Source organism: Rhinolophus hipposideros (genome assembly GCF_964194185.1).
Source record: "Rhinolophus hipposideros genome assembly, chromosome: 1".
NCBI lineage: Eukaryota > Metazoa > Chordata > Mammalia > Chiroptera > Rhinolophidae > Rhinolophus > Rhinolophus hipposideros.
The window spans coordinates 18,659,180-18,675,632 of NC_138047.1; the positions used below are offsets into that span (position 1 = coordinate 18,659,180).

Genomic DNA, 16,453 nt, shown 5'->3' on the forward strand with positions numbered 1-16,453 from the left:
GCTACATCAAGCCCAATGTTCCTGAACTGCAGGCTTTTCAGAGTTCCTTTCTATCATCAGGTGCTACATGCAGCCATGACACTTGTCTTATTACCTAGTCAATTACAGCAGCTGTGTAGCATTGTTTTTATCTTCATGTTGACAGTTGGTGCTGAAAGAACTACAGTAGCGTAAGTTAGGTGACTAAAGTATGACTTTTCTTAATAGTTTTATATCATTTTCTTCTGTACTTGGATGAAAAAAAAATGTACTTTAAAAATCCTTATATTTTCAAAGGCTTTTGTTAAGTATGCTAACAAAGATATAGTCTAACTCAATGTAGTAATGACTTAAGTAGCAACTAAGTGACCTCAAAATCTAGAGGGACTTCTACAGTTGATCCTATGGGATAACATGTTTTCATTAAACAGGCTTTTCAACGCTATGCTTTTCAGAAACTACTGTAAGAAAACCAGCATTCTACCTTGTCTTTTACTTTGTATGCATTTTATATATTTCTTGTGGCTGAAAGACAGCAACTATACAAAATTAGTTTCCACGTATTTTATAACATCTAGATGAAAAGAAGAAAGGTAACTCTTAACTTTATTCTTGCTGATTTATGTCCTGAAAGTAGCCTAACTTCTATGCCAATCAATCACTAAATGCTCTTGCCAGTGTTCACTCCACTTCTTGTCCTTTGAAGCCTAGTCAGGACAGACACATATCCACTAACCTCTATATCAAACGGAAGGCAGGATGGTGTAGTGGAAAGAACACTGGAATGAGAGTCAGGAAGCCTGTTCCAGCTCTGTCAACTACTAGCTGTGACCCTGGGCAAGTCACTTAACCATTCTGGGTCTCAGTTTCCTCATCTGTAAAATGAGGGGATTAGATTAGAGAATCCCTAAAGTTGTTCCCACAACTATCTGAGAATATAGTTTAACCAAACAATGTTACATTATCAAACAGATCATTAATTCTTCTTCCTTCTCTTATAGGAACAAGTCCGTCTGTGGATGGAAATGCAGTTTTCACTTGCACTAAAAACTGTATTTTAGAGCAGTGCTTCTCAAACTTTAATGTGCATACGGAATCATCAGGGATCTTATTAAAAGAAGATAATGAATCCATGGATCTGGAGTAGCAGGTGAGATGCTGCAATTCTACTAAGCTTCCAGGTAATGATGATGATGGTCAATGAACTATATTTTGAGTAACAAGCCCTAGAACAGGTACTCAGGGTACAGAAATTAAAATTCCACTAAGCATGTACACTCTTTGGTTCTCCGTAGCGAATCTACTCTTTGATAATTAAAAATTGCTTCTGTTGTCATAGAACTTATTATAAGATAATCTTGGATTTTCTACATAAAATTATTCCTTACTTACATAGATTTTAGAAATTATGAGTAGTAAAGCCAGCTATCAATTATGAATGAATACTAACACTTCTCAAAGATACAATTTATCGTTGTAAAACTATTCATAAATCAAATTTTTTTCAAGTAAGAAAAATATCTTTTCCTTCCTTCATCTCCCAAGTATATTTCTGGGTCTTCACAGCTCAGCAGTATACAGATAAACTAAAAGTGCCTTGGGAAGAAAGTCTACATAAGTCTGGATGAATCATTTCATGATTCCCTGAAGTGGTCAAAACCCCAGACTTGAGCCCTCCACAGCTGACAGTTTTCTGCTTATGCTTTCATATCACTTGTTATATTCCCAATCCATACAGTGGGGAAATACAATATAGTAAATTACCACACATTTTAAGCCCCCTTGATTACTTGGGCATCCTAAAGGATGGTTATACAAGATAGGAAAACAATAAAAACAGATACCCTTTCATTTTTTTTTTTTTTTATATGACATAGCTTAGAGATTGGTCTAATCACATAACACTTCTTCTTCTTCTTCTTCTTTTTTTTTTCCGGAAAAGGCAAGTTAAGCCTTTCAATCAAAAGTTAAGCCTTTATTAAGAGGAAGGAAGAAGACATATGCACTGGTCAGCTGTTATTAAGAGAAAAGATACTTCACGTGCTTCTCTGCCCATTGACCACCTTGTATCTCCTTCCTTTTTTAATACAAGTATTCATAAATTTCATAAAAATAAAAAGAATCTCTAAACTCATTCTTAAATTTTAAGGCTATCCTGATTTTTGAGTTGTCATTGTTTGCAGATAAAATTATCACATTAAAAGCATTTATAATAAAGCAATTTTGTCTACACGATTAAAATTTAAAAATTGCAAAATGTTAAACCAACTCATTTATAAAGGAAAAAGGAGAAACAGTGGGAAAGTGGAAGTTGGAACATATTAATATATCACTATATTTTTTTGACACTTCTAAATCCAAGATCATTAACAAAAATTTCTCCAGAATAGTAAAAACTGGCTGGGTTTGGAGGAAAGAAAGCAAAATTCAGAGAAAACATGGCTACTTTAGAGAAACAAACTGTAACAATCACAGAACTTTACAAAATACCTGAGAGCCAATAGCTGGAAACGTAACTCCTTGTTCCTTAAGGTTCTTAATCATTGCTGATATTAGACTAAGCTGCGGATCATTCTTAAATTCATCTGTCCACTCAACCATGAGAGCCTTTAATTTTTCACACACTTTAGGATGACCCTAAAAACACAGAAAAAAATTAATAAAAAGGTACTAATTTCCTGGCTAATGATTTAATATAGGTATCTTACATATAAACATTATAAAGTGTTACAGATCTCGTTTGAATCACAAATCACCCCTAGCCATAGACAATCCGTAAAAAAACATAGTTGGTTATTAGAAAAGAAAACTAATTTTATTTTCACACTATGAAGAAACAAGAGACGATATAATCATACATACCTCACATCAAATTAAAACAGATTAAACATGTAATAACTTATTTTGGAAGTCAGAAATACTTTGCAAAGTATTTTACAATCAAGCAAAATACGTACAGCAGGAAAACAAAGAAAAGTGATATTTTGTTTTGTTTTTTGTAGACCAATAAAAATAAGGTGGAAACAGAGAGTAAATGGTATAGTTCCTTTATTTCTAATTCCTGACTTTTAATGTGTATGACTGCATGTTTTTCCCAAGTTGCTTAATTATTTGAAGCCCGGTTTGAGGTCTACTGCATGTCAATATCCCTGGAAACTTTATTTCTTTAAAATAACATCTCCCCCTTAAGTATAAAACCAGTACATTCATTGTGAAATATTTGGAAAATACAGAAAAGTGCTCTCTCCTATATGTAACTATTTGCTTTTCAAAAATAGTTGTTCATGCTACTAAGTACAAGTTTGAGTACCACATCTTCAATTAAATTAGAGAAAACACTGCAATAGAATCTCTTCATAAACAGTGGTACATTTTGATGACCATTCAGGACATTAAAAGAATGGTTATTAATTAGTAGAAAATACCTAAATATAACTGAATAAAAGTAGAATAGGAAAAAAATTAGGACATAATCATGTTTGAAAAGAATTACAAAATTTTAAATTCTTATCTCATTTCTGTACTGTTTTCCACTAAAACCTGGAAATACTCATTTTCCCCCAAAAAGGACATTTTCCCTTTTAACACTAAAAAAATTTTTCTTGATAGATATTACACCCCTCCCTAAACCCCCCCCCCCCCGCCCAGCAAAAAAAAGCCAGTAATAATTACCACTAGAATGCACAAATTTTTACTAAGGAAACTCACATGTTACTTAGTAACAGATTTTTTAAGTCCTTGAATTGCAGGATTTGAATTCTTTATTCTACATTCAGTTAAGTACATAGTAGTATAGTACTAAAATCCTATGATGGTCGGGCAGTGGCCTTTTTCACATCAAGATGAAACTCGACAATGCCATATTTTGGCAATATTTCTGAACACTTCTACCTCGGGAAAATACCTCCGTGGCTACAAAAACTGCCTAAAATCAATAGTATTATTTAATCAGATAAAGTAATTCACATACTTATCAGATGAAAGGAATGAAAAAGAGGTTAAATATATTCTAATTTAGCTTGAGAATAATCAAGGCATGAAGTTATATAAACTTGCAGTCTCTTTAGCAAAACACATTTACTTATATATTGGATAGACAAAGCCTAGAAAGAGTTTAAAAAAAAAAAAAGAAGCACAGACTAGTCCTCTGTGATTTAAAATGTGATGAAATGAACAATAAAAGGTCTGGAAACAATGTTCCTTACCTTGTTTAATACATTGCTTACTTCACTAGCAAAATCTCTTGAACATACTTCCAAATGAAAAATTTTGCCACAGTTTGATACACATGCTCCTAGAAGCTAAAGCATAAGAAAATGAGAAGTTAAAAGGGCTCAATTTCAGCAGATCATTTTGTGGTAGAACTTAAACTGAAATCACTCACAGTCAGAGCTTGCATAGCAACATGAGGATCTTTATGGTTCACCCTCCTCATAATAGACCGAAGACAATCTTTAGGTCTAAAAAATGAGAAATATAACAATCAGTTAGTAGTACATCCAGTTTTTTCCCCTTAACTATAATAGGCAATAGCCTACTATGTACAAAGGGGAGAATATGGTAGAGTAGTTGTTTTTTTTTAATGACACAATTGAAAAACTGTACACTAACAAGTCCCTTTAAATTTTTCAAACAAAATTAACAGGCTCTCTTCCTTAGCAAGCATAATTCTGGGTGAAAAAAAGTTTTGAAAATAAAGTGGTAGACCAAGACTTCTATTTCAGTCGTGATGGAGGAACTGACACCAGACTTATACTCCTGCTATAAACAATTACAAAACTGGAAAAATATATTTAAAATATATATTGAGGTAACTGTTTAGGACACAAAACCCTGAGCAATGCTGAATGATGATGTCGAAAAAGGAATACAAATCAAATCAGCCGGACATTTGGCTCAGCTTTCTACCCAGATGCACTTTCCAGATACAGCCAGCACAGGCTTTCAGCCTAATGGCAGTTTCGGGATCTCAGTGCAGAGGAGGTAGTCCCACGAAGTGAACCATTATCTCACTGTGTTGAGGAAACAGAAATCAGAATTCAGAAAGGCCGAGGGAGCTAGAATTTGCAGGACAGACTAGAGCTATACGAAGAAGGTATATGACAAAGCTATATGACAGACTAGAGCTATATGAAGAAGCTATATGAAGAAGGAGCTATATGAAGAAAGAGTTCTAGATACTTGCACAGAGGTCCACTTAGGTCTATTGGAGAAAGAGCCAAACATACACAGGTAGGAACTCCATACAGTTGGGCAAAAAGTGACTGAGAGCTACATGCTGAAAAGGCAGACACAAAAGAACACTACCTAAGACAGGCAAATACATAGAGACCAAAAGCAGAATAGAAATCACCAGTGGATAGGAGCGGGGAACACAGTTCTTATTAATACGCATCAAGTTCCTGTTTGGGACGATGAAGAAGTTTGGCAATGAATAGTGGTAATGGTTGCACAACATGGCACATGTACTGAATGCCACTGAATTATACACTTAACGATGATTTAAATAGTTAAGCTTTAGGTTACTTATATTTTGCCACAATAAATAAATTTTTTAAAAAAGGAATGAAGTACTGCTATATACTACCACATAGATGAAAACATATAAGTGAAAGAAACTGGTTACAAAAACCACATATTGTGTGATTCAATCACATATTGTATGATTCCATTTATAGGAAATGTCTTGAATACATAAATCCGTACCGATAGAAAGTAAATTACTGATTTCTGGGGCTGAGGAGAGGTGGGGATGGGAGAAACTGCTAATGGGTTCAGGGTTTCTTTTTGGGGTGACGAATATTCTGTAATTAAACAGTGGTGACAGTTGCACAAACATCTGAATATTCTAAAAACCAATGAATGGCATACTTAAAATGGTGAGTTCTATGGTATGTGAAATAAATATGTAAATATAAATACAACCACAAAAGAAAAAAATTTTATCAAGTGATTTGAACTCCAATGAGCCCAGGAAAAACTGGCCAGTAAGAATAATTATCCTAAAAAATTTCTTTAAGAATTGAAAAAACAATTACCAAGCACTTCAGAAAGAGGGAAAAAGTCTTTCTTAACCAGGAAAAATGAGAATAAAAAAAACAGGATTTCTATTTCTAAGGCTGTTTCATTCCTTGTTTGGATGTTTCAACTTAAAGAGCATAGGGAAAAGAGGAAAATAATAAACAAAAGTAATGGTTCTTGAATACCTATTATGTGTCAAGCACTCAACTTTTACGAATTCTAAAGCTCTTTCTCCACTGATTTTAGGTGATATTAAAAGTATCTGATAGCAGCCTTACTGAAAAAAATAATATACTATAACATCATTATTTAGATTTTGCCTTTTTCACAGTTGGACTTCTTTTAGGAACCAGAATCTATGACACCACATTAATTTCTGCAGTTGTGAAAACCGCACTGACATAAAAATGCAAAATCATCATTTCAAAGCATTGGTAAAGGCCATACATTAAAAGGATTATCTGAATACTAAAATTAAAACCATTAAAAATTAATAATCCAATGATGATTCAGCTCATTGAATGAACATTTTAGAAAATAATCCTTTACACTTGCTTTACCACCAAATTTTTAAATGAAATTTCTGGTGTATTGGTTATAAACCACTTTTTTTTTTTAAAGTATGAAATCTAAACTTGTGGTGACTTCTGTAAAGGGGAGTGGGTAAAAGGGATGTGAAATGGAACTTTTACTTTTTGTTTTATTCACTTCTATATTGTTTGACTGTTTTGCCACAGCCAATTTTTAAAACCAAGGCAAAGATATCTCTGGCTATTAAACAAAGTTGGCTACTGCACCAAAAAACAATAGAATTGCAAAGCCAGTCAGAAGCTTATAAATGCTGATGAACACTGTGCATGCCAGCACAGCAGTATCTTTTAAAATATAAGTTAAAAATAAAAATCACCAGAATTGTGTATAAAACCGGCCCGATTCAACAAGACATGACCCATAAAAACCTAGTGTTAACTACCTTATTCCGCTCCATGCATTTTTTTTCATGTCAGTTTTTCAGTATTTCTACAAGACAGTAAGTACAACTGAAATACACGTTTTTAATCAAATCTTAGGACTTAATGAGAAATTACAATTAAAATACTGTTTTTCAAAAGGCTTAAAAGTTATAAGCAAATCTAAAGTAGGTATACTTTAGCTATTATCCTCTCAATATCAAAGTAAGTTGACCACAAACACAGTGTCTGTATAATTTAGCATCTATGCAAGTACCCTTCTGAGAGGGAAAGGGGGTACCAACTGGACACAGTATGGGAACAGCAGACATAAACTGTAGTTTCAGGTGGTTGTGGCTTCTAACATCTTCTACTCAAACTGTAGACACACTTTTCCAGAATGTACATAGCGGCCTTGGATTATGTCAGTCTGATGAAAGTCAATGATCAAAGTCAAGTTCACTTATTCATTATTCACCAGTCTTACTTCATTCCACCTCAACAAACTGTCCGATCAGCTTCAAAGAAAACAGAACTTTAAGAGGAGGCTAAATCCCCTCTTCTCTCACTCCCCTCCTATCATGTCAACCTCAGTCATTCAGTTTCTGCGTAAAGTCACAGCTATTAAAACTAAGCTTCCTATTGCTTCAAGGTAAATGAAAAATTAAGATGTGAGTGCTGCTTAATCTTCAGACATATATGTCACAGAGGCCTGCTACTGTGCTTTCTTTTGCAGTTCAGACTCTCCCAGTTTCCCACACAAAACACAGATCTGCAGAACTCAAAGCTCTAAATGGAAACCTGGAAAGAATATATTCTTTAAATAAATTTCATCAGCAGTCATTCCTGCGATCTAACAATCAACTAAGAAAATTTCTCATTCTTGCTCATTCATTTTATTGGAAAACTATCCCGAAAGTGAGATTCCTCCACATATAGTGCTGTATGTTTATATCAGTGCTAAAGGAAATCCTTACGATTAATTCAGTTTGGTCAGGAATACGTCAGAGTAAATCACCTTCTCCATACAAATTGAAATGACACTATGAAAAAATATTCAACAGGCAGCAAATAACTCTGTTGGTAACACTTTCACTAACTGGAGTTTATGCCATCACCTTCACTTTGGCTTCCATGAATTTTCATAAAGTAAAGGTGCTACAGGTCACGTACATAAAAGAAAATCACGAAAGGTCATCATGAAAAGTCTTCATGACTACCACATCAATTAAGACTTCATCTGTTAGCCGCTCCTATTTAGTATAAATATCTACAAATGTGCAGATCTCTCTCAACACAGAATAGTTGGTTTTTTATGTAAGAAGTCACAAGTAAGTGTTAAGTGAAAACAAATAAAGGAACCCTTACATCACATTTTGCCATTCAAGTTCTTAAGGACTGTGTATGTTGTTTACTAAAATCCATTGTTTTAGTCTAAGAATTTATTTCATTAGTTTGTTATCTAGTTTAAGTTCTGATTCAACCTTTATAAAAATAAGAGGCCTCTGTGGGAAATTACGTATTCCAAAGATAACCACAGTAAGTCCCTTCCCACACGTTCTTCTATGTGTTTGTGATCTGGCTACGTCCCATCAAGAGGTAATGTCTAATAACCCTCCCCTGGAATCTGGGCTGAACCCAGTGACCGGCTTGACCAATAAAATATGCGAAGTGGCGTTCTGAATTTGTAAGAAGCCATGCAGAGTACACCTCAGTCTCTTAGAACATTTGCTCTTAAGATGCTGCGTCTGGGAATCTTTCTGTGAGAAACGTAAGCCAATGCAGAGGCCTCAGTCAGCGTTTCAAATTGATGTCCCCAGCTGCGGTCCTACCTGACGGCCAGCCATCGGTCCTACCTGAAGGCCAGCCATCGACTGCCAGCCATACTTAGCTTTTAGCTTTCGTCCCAGTCAGGTATTCAGATGACCCCAGGCCCAGCCACTATCTGATTGCAACTTCATAACAGACCTCAAGCAAGAAGTGCCCCTGGTTAACCCACAGACCCGTGAAGACAATGACAATAACAGCTCGTTTAAGCCACTGTGTCTTAAGATAGTTTGCTACGTATCAACAGATAACTAGGATTGTATTTAGCAAATTGTACCGATAGCTGTCAGCTTTAAACGGTATTAACTTGTATTATTTAGAACTGTTTGGGTTTTCTTTTCATCTTTTTTTAATAATAAAATTTCCTTAACTCCCCATCTTGAGGATTCCTGAAGAAAGGGCCCAGGGCTACACTGCTTGGCTCCCTACACCCCAGCCATTGAACGTTCTAAATTCTCAAGTGAAATCTGAGAGAACAAAAATAGGAATTATTTAGCAACTACTGCTGTTCTCCAGCGACGGAAGGTAAAGCATTTTCATTCTGCATGCTTCCTAGAATAGTGCCTTCCACATGGCCAATGCTCAATAAAAAGTCACTGAGACAAATACAGAAAATACTATTTTTCGCTGCTGCACAGTAATTCCTATCTAGAACAACTAAATAATCTTCCTTATAAAGCTCTATTTGTTACTGATTTCTGTATGTCTTCCACTGACTGAGGTGGTGTTCTGCGTGAAAAATGTACATACTTTCATAACATTTATTTCTTAGAATTATAATAAGACCATGATAAGGGGAAAAAAGGAAAGTGGTGATGGGAGAAGCGCAGGAGAACACACACGAATGAAGTACTTCGTAAAAATATACGCTGACGTAAAACCTTCATGTGCAGTTGGAGCCCAGCAATGGTTTCCATCGTCTACCTCTGTAAAGGCGAGTCAAAACCTCACCTCTGTCAAAACCCTATTTTGATATTTTAAAACTCTTTGTAAGACATGTCTTCTTTTCCTTATCTTAAGACAGGAAAACAAGAAGACAGAGGTCAGGGATAGGCACAAAAACAGGGAAAGAATTATTTTTCACCTCTCCATCTTCCAACCCCCAAATAACTGTTTGTCTTAACTTACCATGTGATAATAAATGACCACAACACAAATCACACCCTTGTAAAATGCAATAGAATGGTACTATTCCCTGGGGTTTGTCTGCAAAGTCCAGGCATAAGGCAAAAGTTGCAGTTAATCAATTTGTATGTTTAGGGAGGTTCCTATTGGAGAACACACTCTACTATCTTTCATATATGCTCAATACAGGCAACTCTTCCTCAATTATTAAAGCAAAACATTACTCTGAGCACCATTTGAAGACGTTGACTTGCACATAGTGCCAGGTTGTTTAAAATACACATCCTCTGAGAAAGAACCACATTCAGGGCACTGAGAAACAGGAACAGTAACTGTGAAAGCACGTATAAGCTCGCTAAATGGACAGCAGGGACAAGTTTCTAGGAAAAGCAAAATTTGAGGGGGCTACAAAACAAGAGTTAAATTCAATAAATTAAACATGCACATGATACAGCTCAAATCGAAGGTAAGAGGATCAACAAAAATTAAAACTAATTTTGCATTCCTACCATTGTCTTTTGAAAGAATAATGAAATTTCAAGTCTCTTTGAATATCCCCAAGTGAATTTCCAAAACTGTCACATTTATGAATGTCTACCTACTTATAGCTATGTGGTTGTATAGTTATGACAGATAAACAGCTCAACATTAGGCTACAGCCCCCACTTAGTGAGATGACATGAAATGGTCTTTCCTTTAAAATATAAGGAGAAAGCCAAAAACACCTAACGATTTTGCTGGATAAAAAAGTCAAGATTTGTGACATCTTATGCATTACAAAACTTTTTTAAAGTCTTATTTCAAATGTCTCATCTCTATATCTCATTTGAAAAGTACTTTTGTACCATGAAAGTAACAGGTTAAGCTGTGACAGAAACGTTATTTTATACCTTTATAGTTATACCTTAAGGAAATTATTATCATTGAAAAGACAGCAAATTTAAATTATAATTGTATCTACTAAATCAATAATATTAATCATCAACTTTTTTCAAAATGACGGTATCACTTCTTCATTATCTCCCTTATGGGGCCTTAAAGAAGAATCACAGGACAGTTTCCTTAACGTATTGCAAATATAAAAAAAAACAAATAAAAAGAGTAAATGTATATTAATAGCAATAATATTATTAAGCTCAGTTAATGAATGTGCTTGCACAGTTAACTTTTTTTTTAAAAAAAGAGGGTGCAGCTCACAGTGGCCCACGGGGGGATCGAACTGGCAACCTTGGTGCAACCAGCACCACGTTCTAACCGAGTAAACCAGCCGCCTTGTAGTGTTAACTTCTAATCACTGTGAAGTAGAACTGAAAAATACAAAGCTACTAGCAGTATGTCTGTTAGGTTGGTGCAAAAGTAATTGCGGTTTAAAAGGTTAAAAACATCTGCAAAAATCACAAGTACTTTGGCACCAACCTAATAAACAGGAGCATACCTGGGAGTTCGGGCAGAAAAATGATTTGCAGAGTAAGGCTATCTGGCATGTCACATCCCTTTGATTAGGTCCCCGCCTAATCAAAGTCAGCAGTAAGTAACCCTCTGTCACTGTGACAGCCCAAACCATCCCTACTAGAGCAATACCACACAGGCTGAGAACCACTGCTAGACAAAAGCAGCACTGTAATACAGGAGAGAAAGATTTGTAGCCTGACAGACCTCATCTGTAATTTAATGCTTCCTTATCAATATGTTATTACAATACTAGAATCATGCCAGGGACTTAGAGACACTCAACAATATCAGTTCCTCTAGAGCACAAACATGTCTTACTTCTCTATCAGGCTACTTTTACGAGGTTAGTTTTCAAAGCTATTTTATCTGACATGCTATAAAAAGTACTTCACTACAAAGTAACCATTCAAGAATATGGGGAGACAAAAAAATGTATACAAGTGGACGCTTCGGTCAACACTGCTCAAGCAGTAGTTTGCAGTATTCAGAAGTGTGTGGACGCTGATGGGAACCACTTTGAGCACCTCTTGTAATTGCAGAGGTCAAATGTGATTTGTATCCATCTTTTGTTTTCAGTATATATTGAGTATTACAGTTTTAATACAGTTTTCCTTTCTTAAAATGTGTATACATTTTTTTACCACCCTCTGTGTGTGTATCTATACTGTGGAGTGTATATGTCTGTGCCCAGTTTTTATAGGTCTTAGTATCTAGCAGGCACACACTAAAATGATATGGGAACTCAAATCTTTGCTGAATAAAGAGCACACACGTAAACCTTCCTTAAATACTGAGGGGTGTCTAATTTAGAAAATGACTTTCCAAAGTTTAAAGGCATTACACTAATTGTAAGGGAATTCTAATATAAAATATTAAAGAAATCAGAACTGGAATGAACAATAACTGTATGTTCAATGGCATATTCAAAATGCATATTTGATTTGTAATACATGTTATATAAAACTGTCTACATAACACCAGGGGAAGAAGGGCACAACACTGAGTACATATATCAAATTCTCGATTTTGAGCTTGTAAAGTGTGCCTATTTCATGAGATGATTGATGGAACATGAATATAGTAGACAAATAATGTTATTTGACTATTTAAAGAACAAGTTCATGATCCCAAAGGACTTCATCACAAAAGGAGGTTCACAAAATTTCTCTATACTAAATATTAAGGATTAATGGAAGGGTAGATAACAGTCACCACATACTTAAATTCAGTATGATGATATTTTGAATTTCCCAGACTATATAACACTGAGGTATAGTTTAGTCAAAGAAAACAATGCAGTGTAATGTGTAAGAGAGAAAAGAATCACTAAAAGCTTCAATATAAAATCAGTATGTCTTTATTCATGATTTCAACTTTGAAATAACTTCATTATAAGCACTTAAGTACACAGTAAAATGAGAAAAAACATAAAATTGGGAGTAAAAACCTGACTATCCTGTTTTCCCTGAAAATAAGACCTAGCCGGACAATCAGCTCTAATGCATCTTTTAGAACAAAAATTAACATAAGACCCGGTATATTAATTGTTATATTATATTATATTATACCGGGTCTTACAGTAAAATAAGACCAGCTGTTACATTAATTTTTGCTCCAAAACATGAATTAGAGCTGACTGTCCAGCTAGGTCTTATTTTAGGGGAAACACGGTAAAAATTTTGCCTCTGCTACTACTTTTGGACAAGTGGCATTAAAATCTCAGAGAGCTTTAGTTTCCTCATCCATGAAAAGATCTCTACAGTCACTAGAATTCTATAAGTCCCATTCTTTAAAATACATGATGTTTAGAAAATCATAATAAGATACGAAAGTAAAACCATTGTCACGGGCAAGTAAAAAAGGAAAAATCAAATCTAATGAGATCCACCCCCTACTGCCTAGAAGAGGGCATGGCTCCTGCTACTATCCGCACTTCCTCCTGAATCATCTCAACTTCCCCTTTTCTCTTCAGCACACACAGATGTTATAATACAGTTTATCTTTGAAAAAAAGAAAATTCCCAGCAAACAACCAAAGATTCCATTTAAATCGCAGCAAAAAAGAACAAAATACCTTATAAGAAACTTTACCAAATATGTACAAGACTTAGAGGAAAACTTTAAAACACTACTAAAAGAAATAAGCAGAAAATACGCTATGTTCTTGGAGAGAAAGATTTAATATCATAAAGACAATTTGTTAATTTAAAACTCAGGCAATTTAAAAAGAAACAATTTTGTTTTTAGACAAGTCAATCCCAAAGTTTATCTGGGGACAGTAGGGAGGGGCAAGAATTATCTAGAAAATGTCTAGGAGGAAAAATGAGAAAAAATAGCTCTGCCAAATATTAAAATGTATTACAAGGCTTTAATAATTAAAACAATGTAGTAGCAGCACATGAATAAACATATACCAATGGGTCAAAAGAGGAAAAAATACATCCACATACAATGGGAATGTAATATGTATTATTTCAGAAAGAAAAAAGATTGACTATTCATGCAATATTTAAATTTTCGGGGTAGCCAAACAGAACAGCATAAAGTTAACGACATACTTCATTCTACATAACAAAATAAATTCCAACTAGATCAAATACTTAAATGTAAAATTGAAACAACAAGTACAAAGACTTTGAAATACACTTTGGTGGTGTCTTACAAAGATAAACACAGTGTTACTACAGTGTTACTAGTGTCATGTAGTGTTACTACATGATCCAGCAACCATGCTCCTAGGCATTTACCCAATTTAGTTGAAAATCTATGCCCACACACAAAAAGACTGTACACGAATGTATTTTATAGCAGCTTTATTCCCAATCACTTAAATCTGGAAGCAATCAACATGTTCTTCAATAGGTGAATAAATTATGGTACATTAATATAATGAAATATTTATTCGGAAATAAAAAGAAAAGTTATTGAATCATAAAAAGATATAGATGAAGCTTAAATACATTTTGCGAAGTAAAAGAAGCCAGTCTAAAAGGCTACATACTATAGGATCCCAATTATATGACATGTTGAAAAAGGCAAAAAAACAATTTTAAAAAAAAGTGGTTGTCAAAAGTTCAGAGGGAGGGGAAAAAACAATGAATAGGTGGAACACAGAATACTTTTAGGACGGTGAAACTGTCCTGTGTGATACTGTAATGATAGAAACATGTCATTAAGGATTTGTCAAAACCCATAAAACTATACAACAGAGTCTTAATGTAAACTATGAACTTTAATTAATAATAAGGTATCAATATTCGTTCTTTACTTGTAACATATGAGGTCTGCCAATTAAGTTCGCAAACTTGTTCCAATGATGTTGCTAACCTTTTTGATATCAGAGGGATTATTCATTATGAATTTGTACCAACTGGACAAACAGTTAACCAAGCTTACTATTTGGAAGTGCTGAAAAGACTGCGTGAAAAGTTAGACGACATCAACTTTTCGCCAACACTTCATGGCTCTTGCATCACGACAATGCACCAGCTCACAGGGCACTGTCGGTGAGGGTGTTTTTAGCCAGTAAACAAATAACTGTACTGGAACAACCTCCATACTCACCTGATCTGGACCCCAATGACTTCTTTCTTTACCCAAAGATAAAGGAAATATTGAAAAGAAGACATTTTGATGACATTCAGGACATCAAGGATAATATGATGACAGCTCAGATGGCCATTCCAGAAAAAGAGTTCCAAAATTGCTTTGAAGGGTGGACTAGGCACTGGCATCAGTGCATAGCTTCCCAAGGGGAGTACTTCGAAGGTGACCAGTGATTGATATTCAGCAATGAGGTATGCAGCACTTTTTCTAGGAAGAGTTCACAAACTGAATTGTCAGACCTCGTATGTACCACACGTATGCAAGATTGTTAATACGGGAAACTATGAGAGGGGTGAAGAAGGTATATGGAATTCTTTGTACTATGTGCTCAATTTTCTATAATTCTAAAATTATATTAAAGGAACAAAATCTGTTAATTATAAAACATGAAACCATAAAGAAAACATGAGATAATTGCACTAAAACCTTGGAGAAGTCCTGTGTAATTCTATATACCATAAGAAAAGACTGATAAATCCAACTGTTATGAAAACCAAAAACTTCTAAACAGAAAAAAAACATAGAGTCAAAAGAATGGAAACGTGCACTCGTGCACGCATGTGTACACACACACACACACAAACACACACACACACACACACACACGAAGAAAGGATATGGTCAGACAGTTCACAGAAAAGGAAATACAAACAGCTCTTAAACATAGAAAAAGATACTCACCCTAGCAAAGGATGAGAGTGAGCCTCTGACTCAATTTAGGACTATCCCACTTCAAGCCTCTTCACCTTTACCGATGGGGGTCAAAAGGGAACCCCAACCTCTCCTTCCCAGGCCTCCAAGATTCCATCTGCAGAGGTTAAGAGGAGGTCTTGGGCACCCAACTTTCTCTACTACCCAGTAACTGAGAACCTGAGAACATATGCCTAACATTCTTTTTTATACCAGTTCCTAGAAGAAACTCCAGACTAGCCTTTCCATCATTAAACAGTTCTGCATATCCGTTACCCCTCAACTTCTGCAACCATGCCACTGTATCCCCTAGAATTCACAGCACACTATCAACAAAAGCCCCTATCCTTAGTCCTTTCGCTGTACAGAAATCTGCTGTCCAGTCGAGTGGTAGTTTGTCCTCCCACAGCCCCTGTACCTACTACATGAGGTATGGGTTCTCTTTGCTCCCTTTGCCACCTCCATATCATTCTCCCTCCCTCTTTCCTAAAACAGTCCAGTTCTGATCCTATCAAAATATCTTCCTGTTGCAGTTCATTTAAAAAAGCCACAACAGCCAAGGCCCTCAACTCTCACTGACTTTAACTCCTGGCTCACTGACACGCTTTCCAAATTCCTCCTGTCTTAATCCTCAGAGACGTTAATAATGATGTAAGCGATGCTTCCCTTACCTTGGCTTTCGGCTTCTATCCCACCTCCCTCTTACTAACTGTCATGGTTACATCCTGGAACGTGTCACGACCAAACACTGAAAACCCTCTGTAATCCCAATTTCAAGCATTCCGACTACTAACTTTCCTTTTT

The 16,453-nt window shown here is 35.3% G+C and overlaps 1 protein-coding gene across 2 annotated transcripts in view; it reads right to left on the minus strand.

Annotated features, from left to right (window-relative positions):
- Positions 1-16,453, minus strand: part of STAM (signal transducing adaptor molecule) — a 58,727-nt gene that overhangs the window by 21,314 nt on the left and 20,960 nt on the right. For both annotated transcript variants that reach the window (XM_081068322.1, XM_081068323.1), the window contains 3 exons: positions 4,364-4,439; positions 4,185-4,280; positions 2,470-2,616 (listed from right to left, as the gene is read on the minus strand). In XM_081068322.1, the coding sequence (XP_080924448.1) occupies positions 2,470-2,616; positions 4,185-4,280; positions 4,364-4,439 (319 nt within the window). The remainder of the gene's footprint in view (positions 1-2,469; positions 2,617-4,184; positions 4,281-4,363; positions 4,440-16,453) is intronic.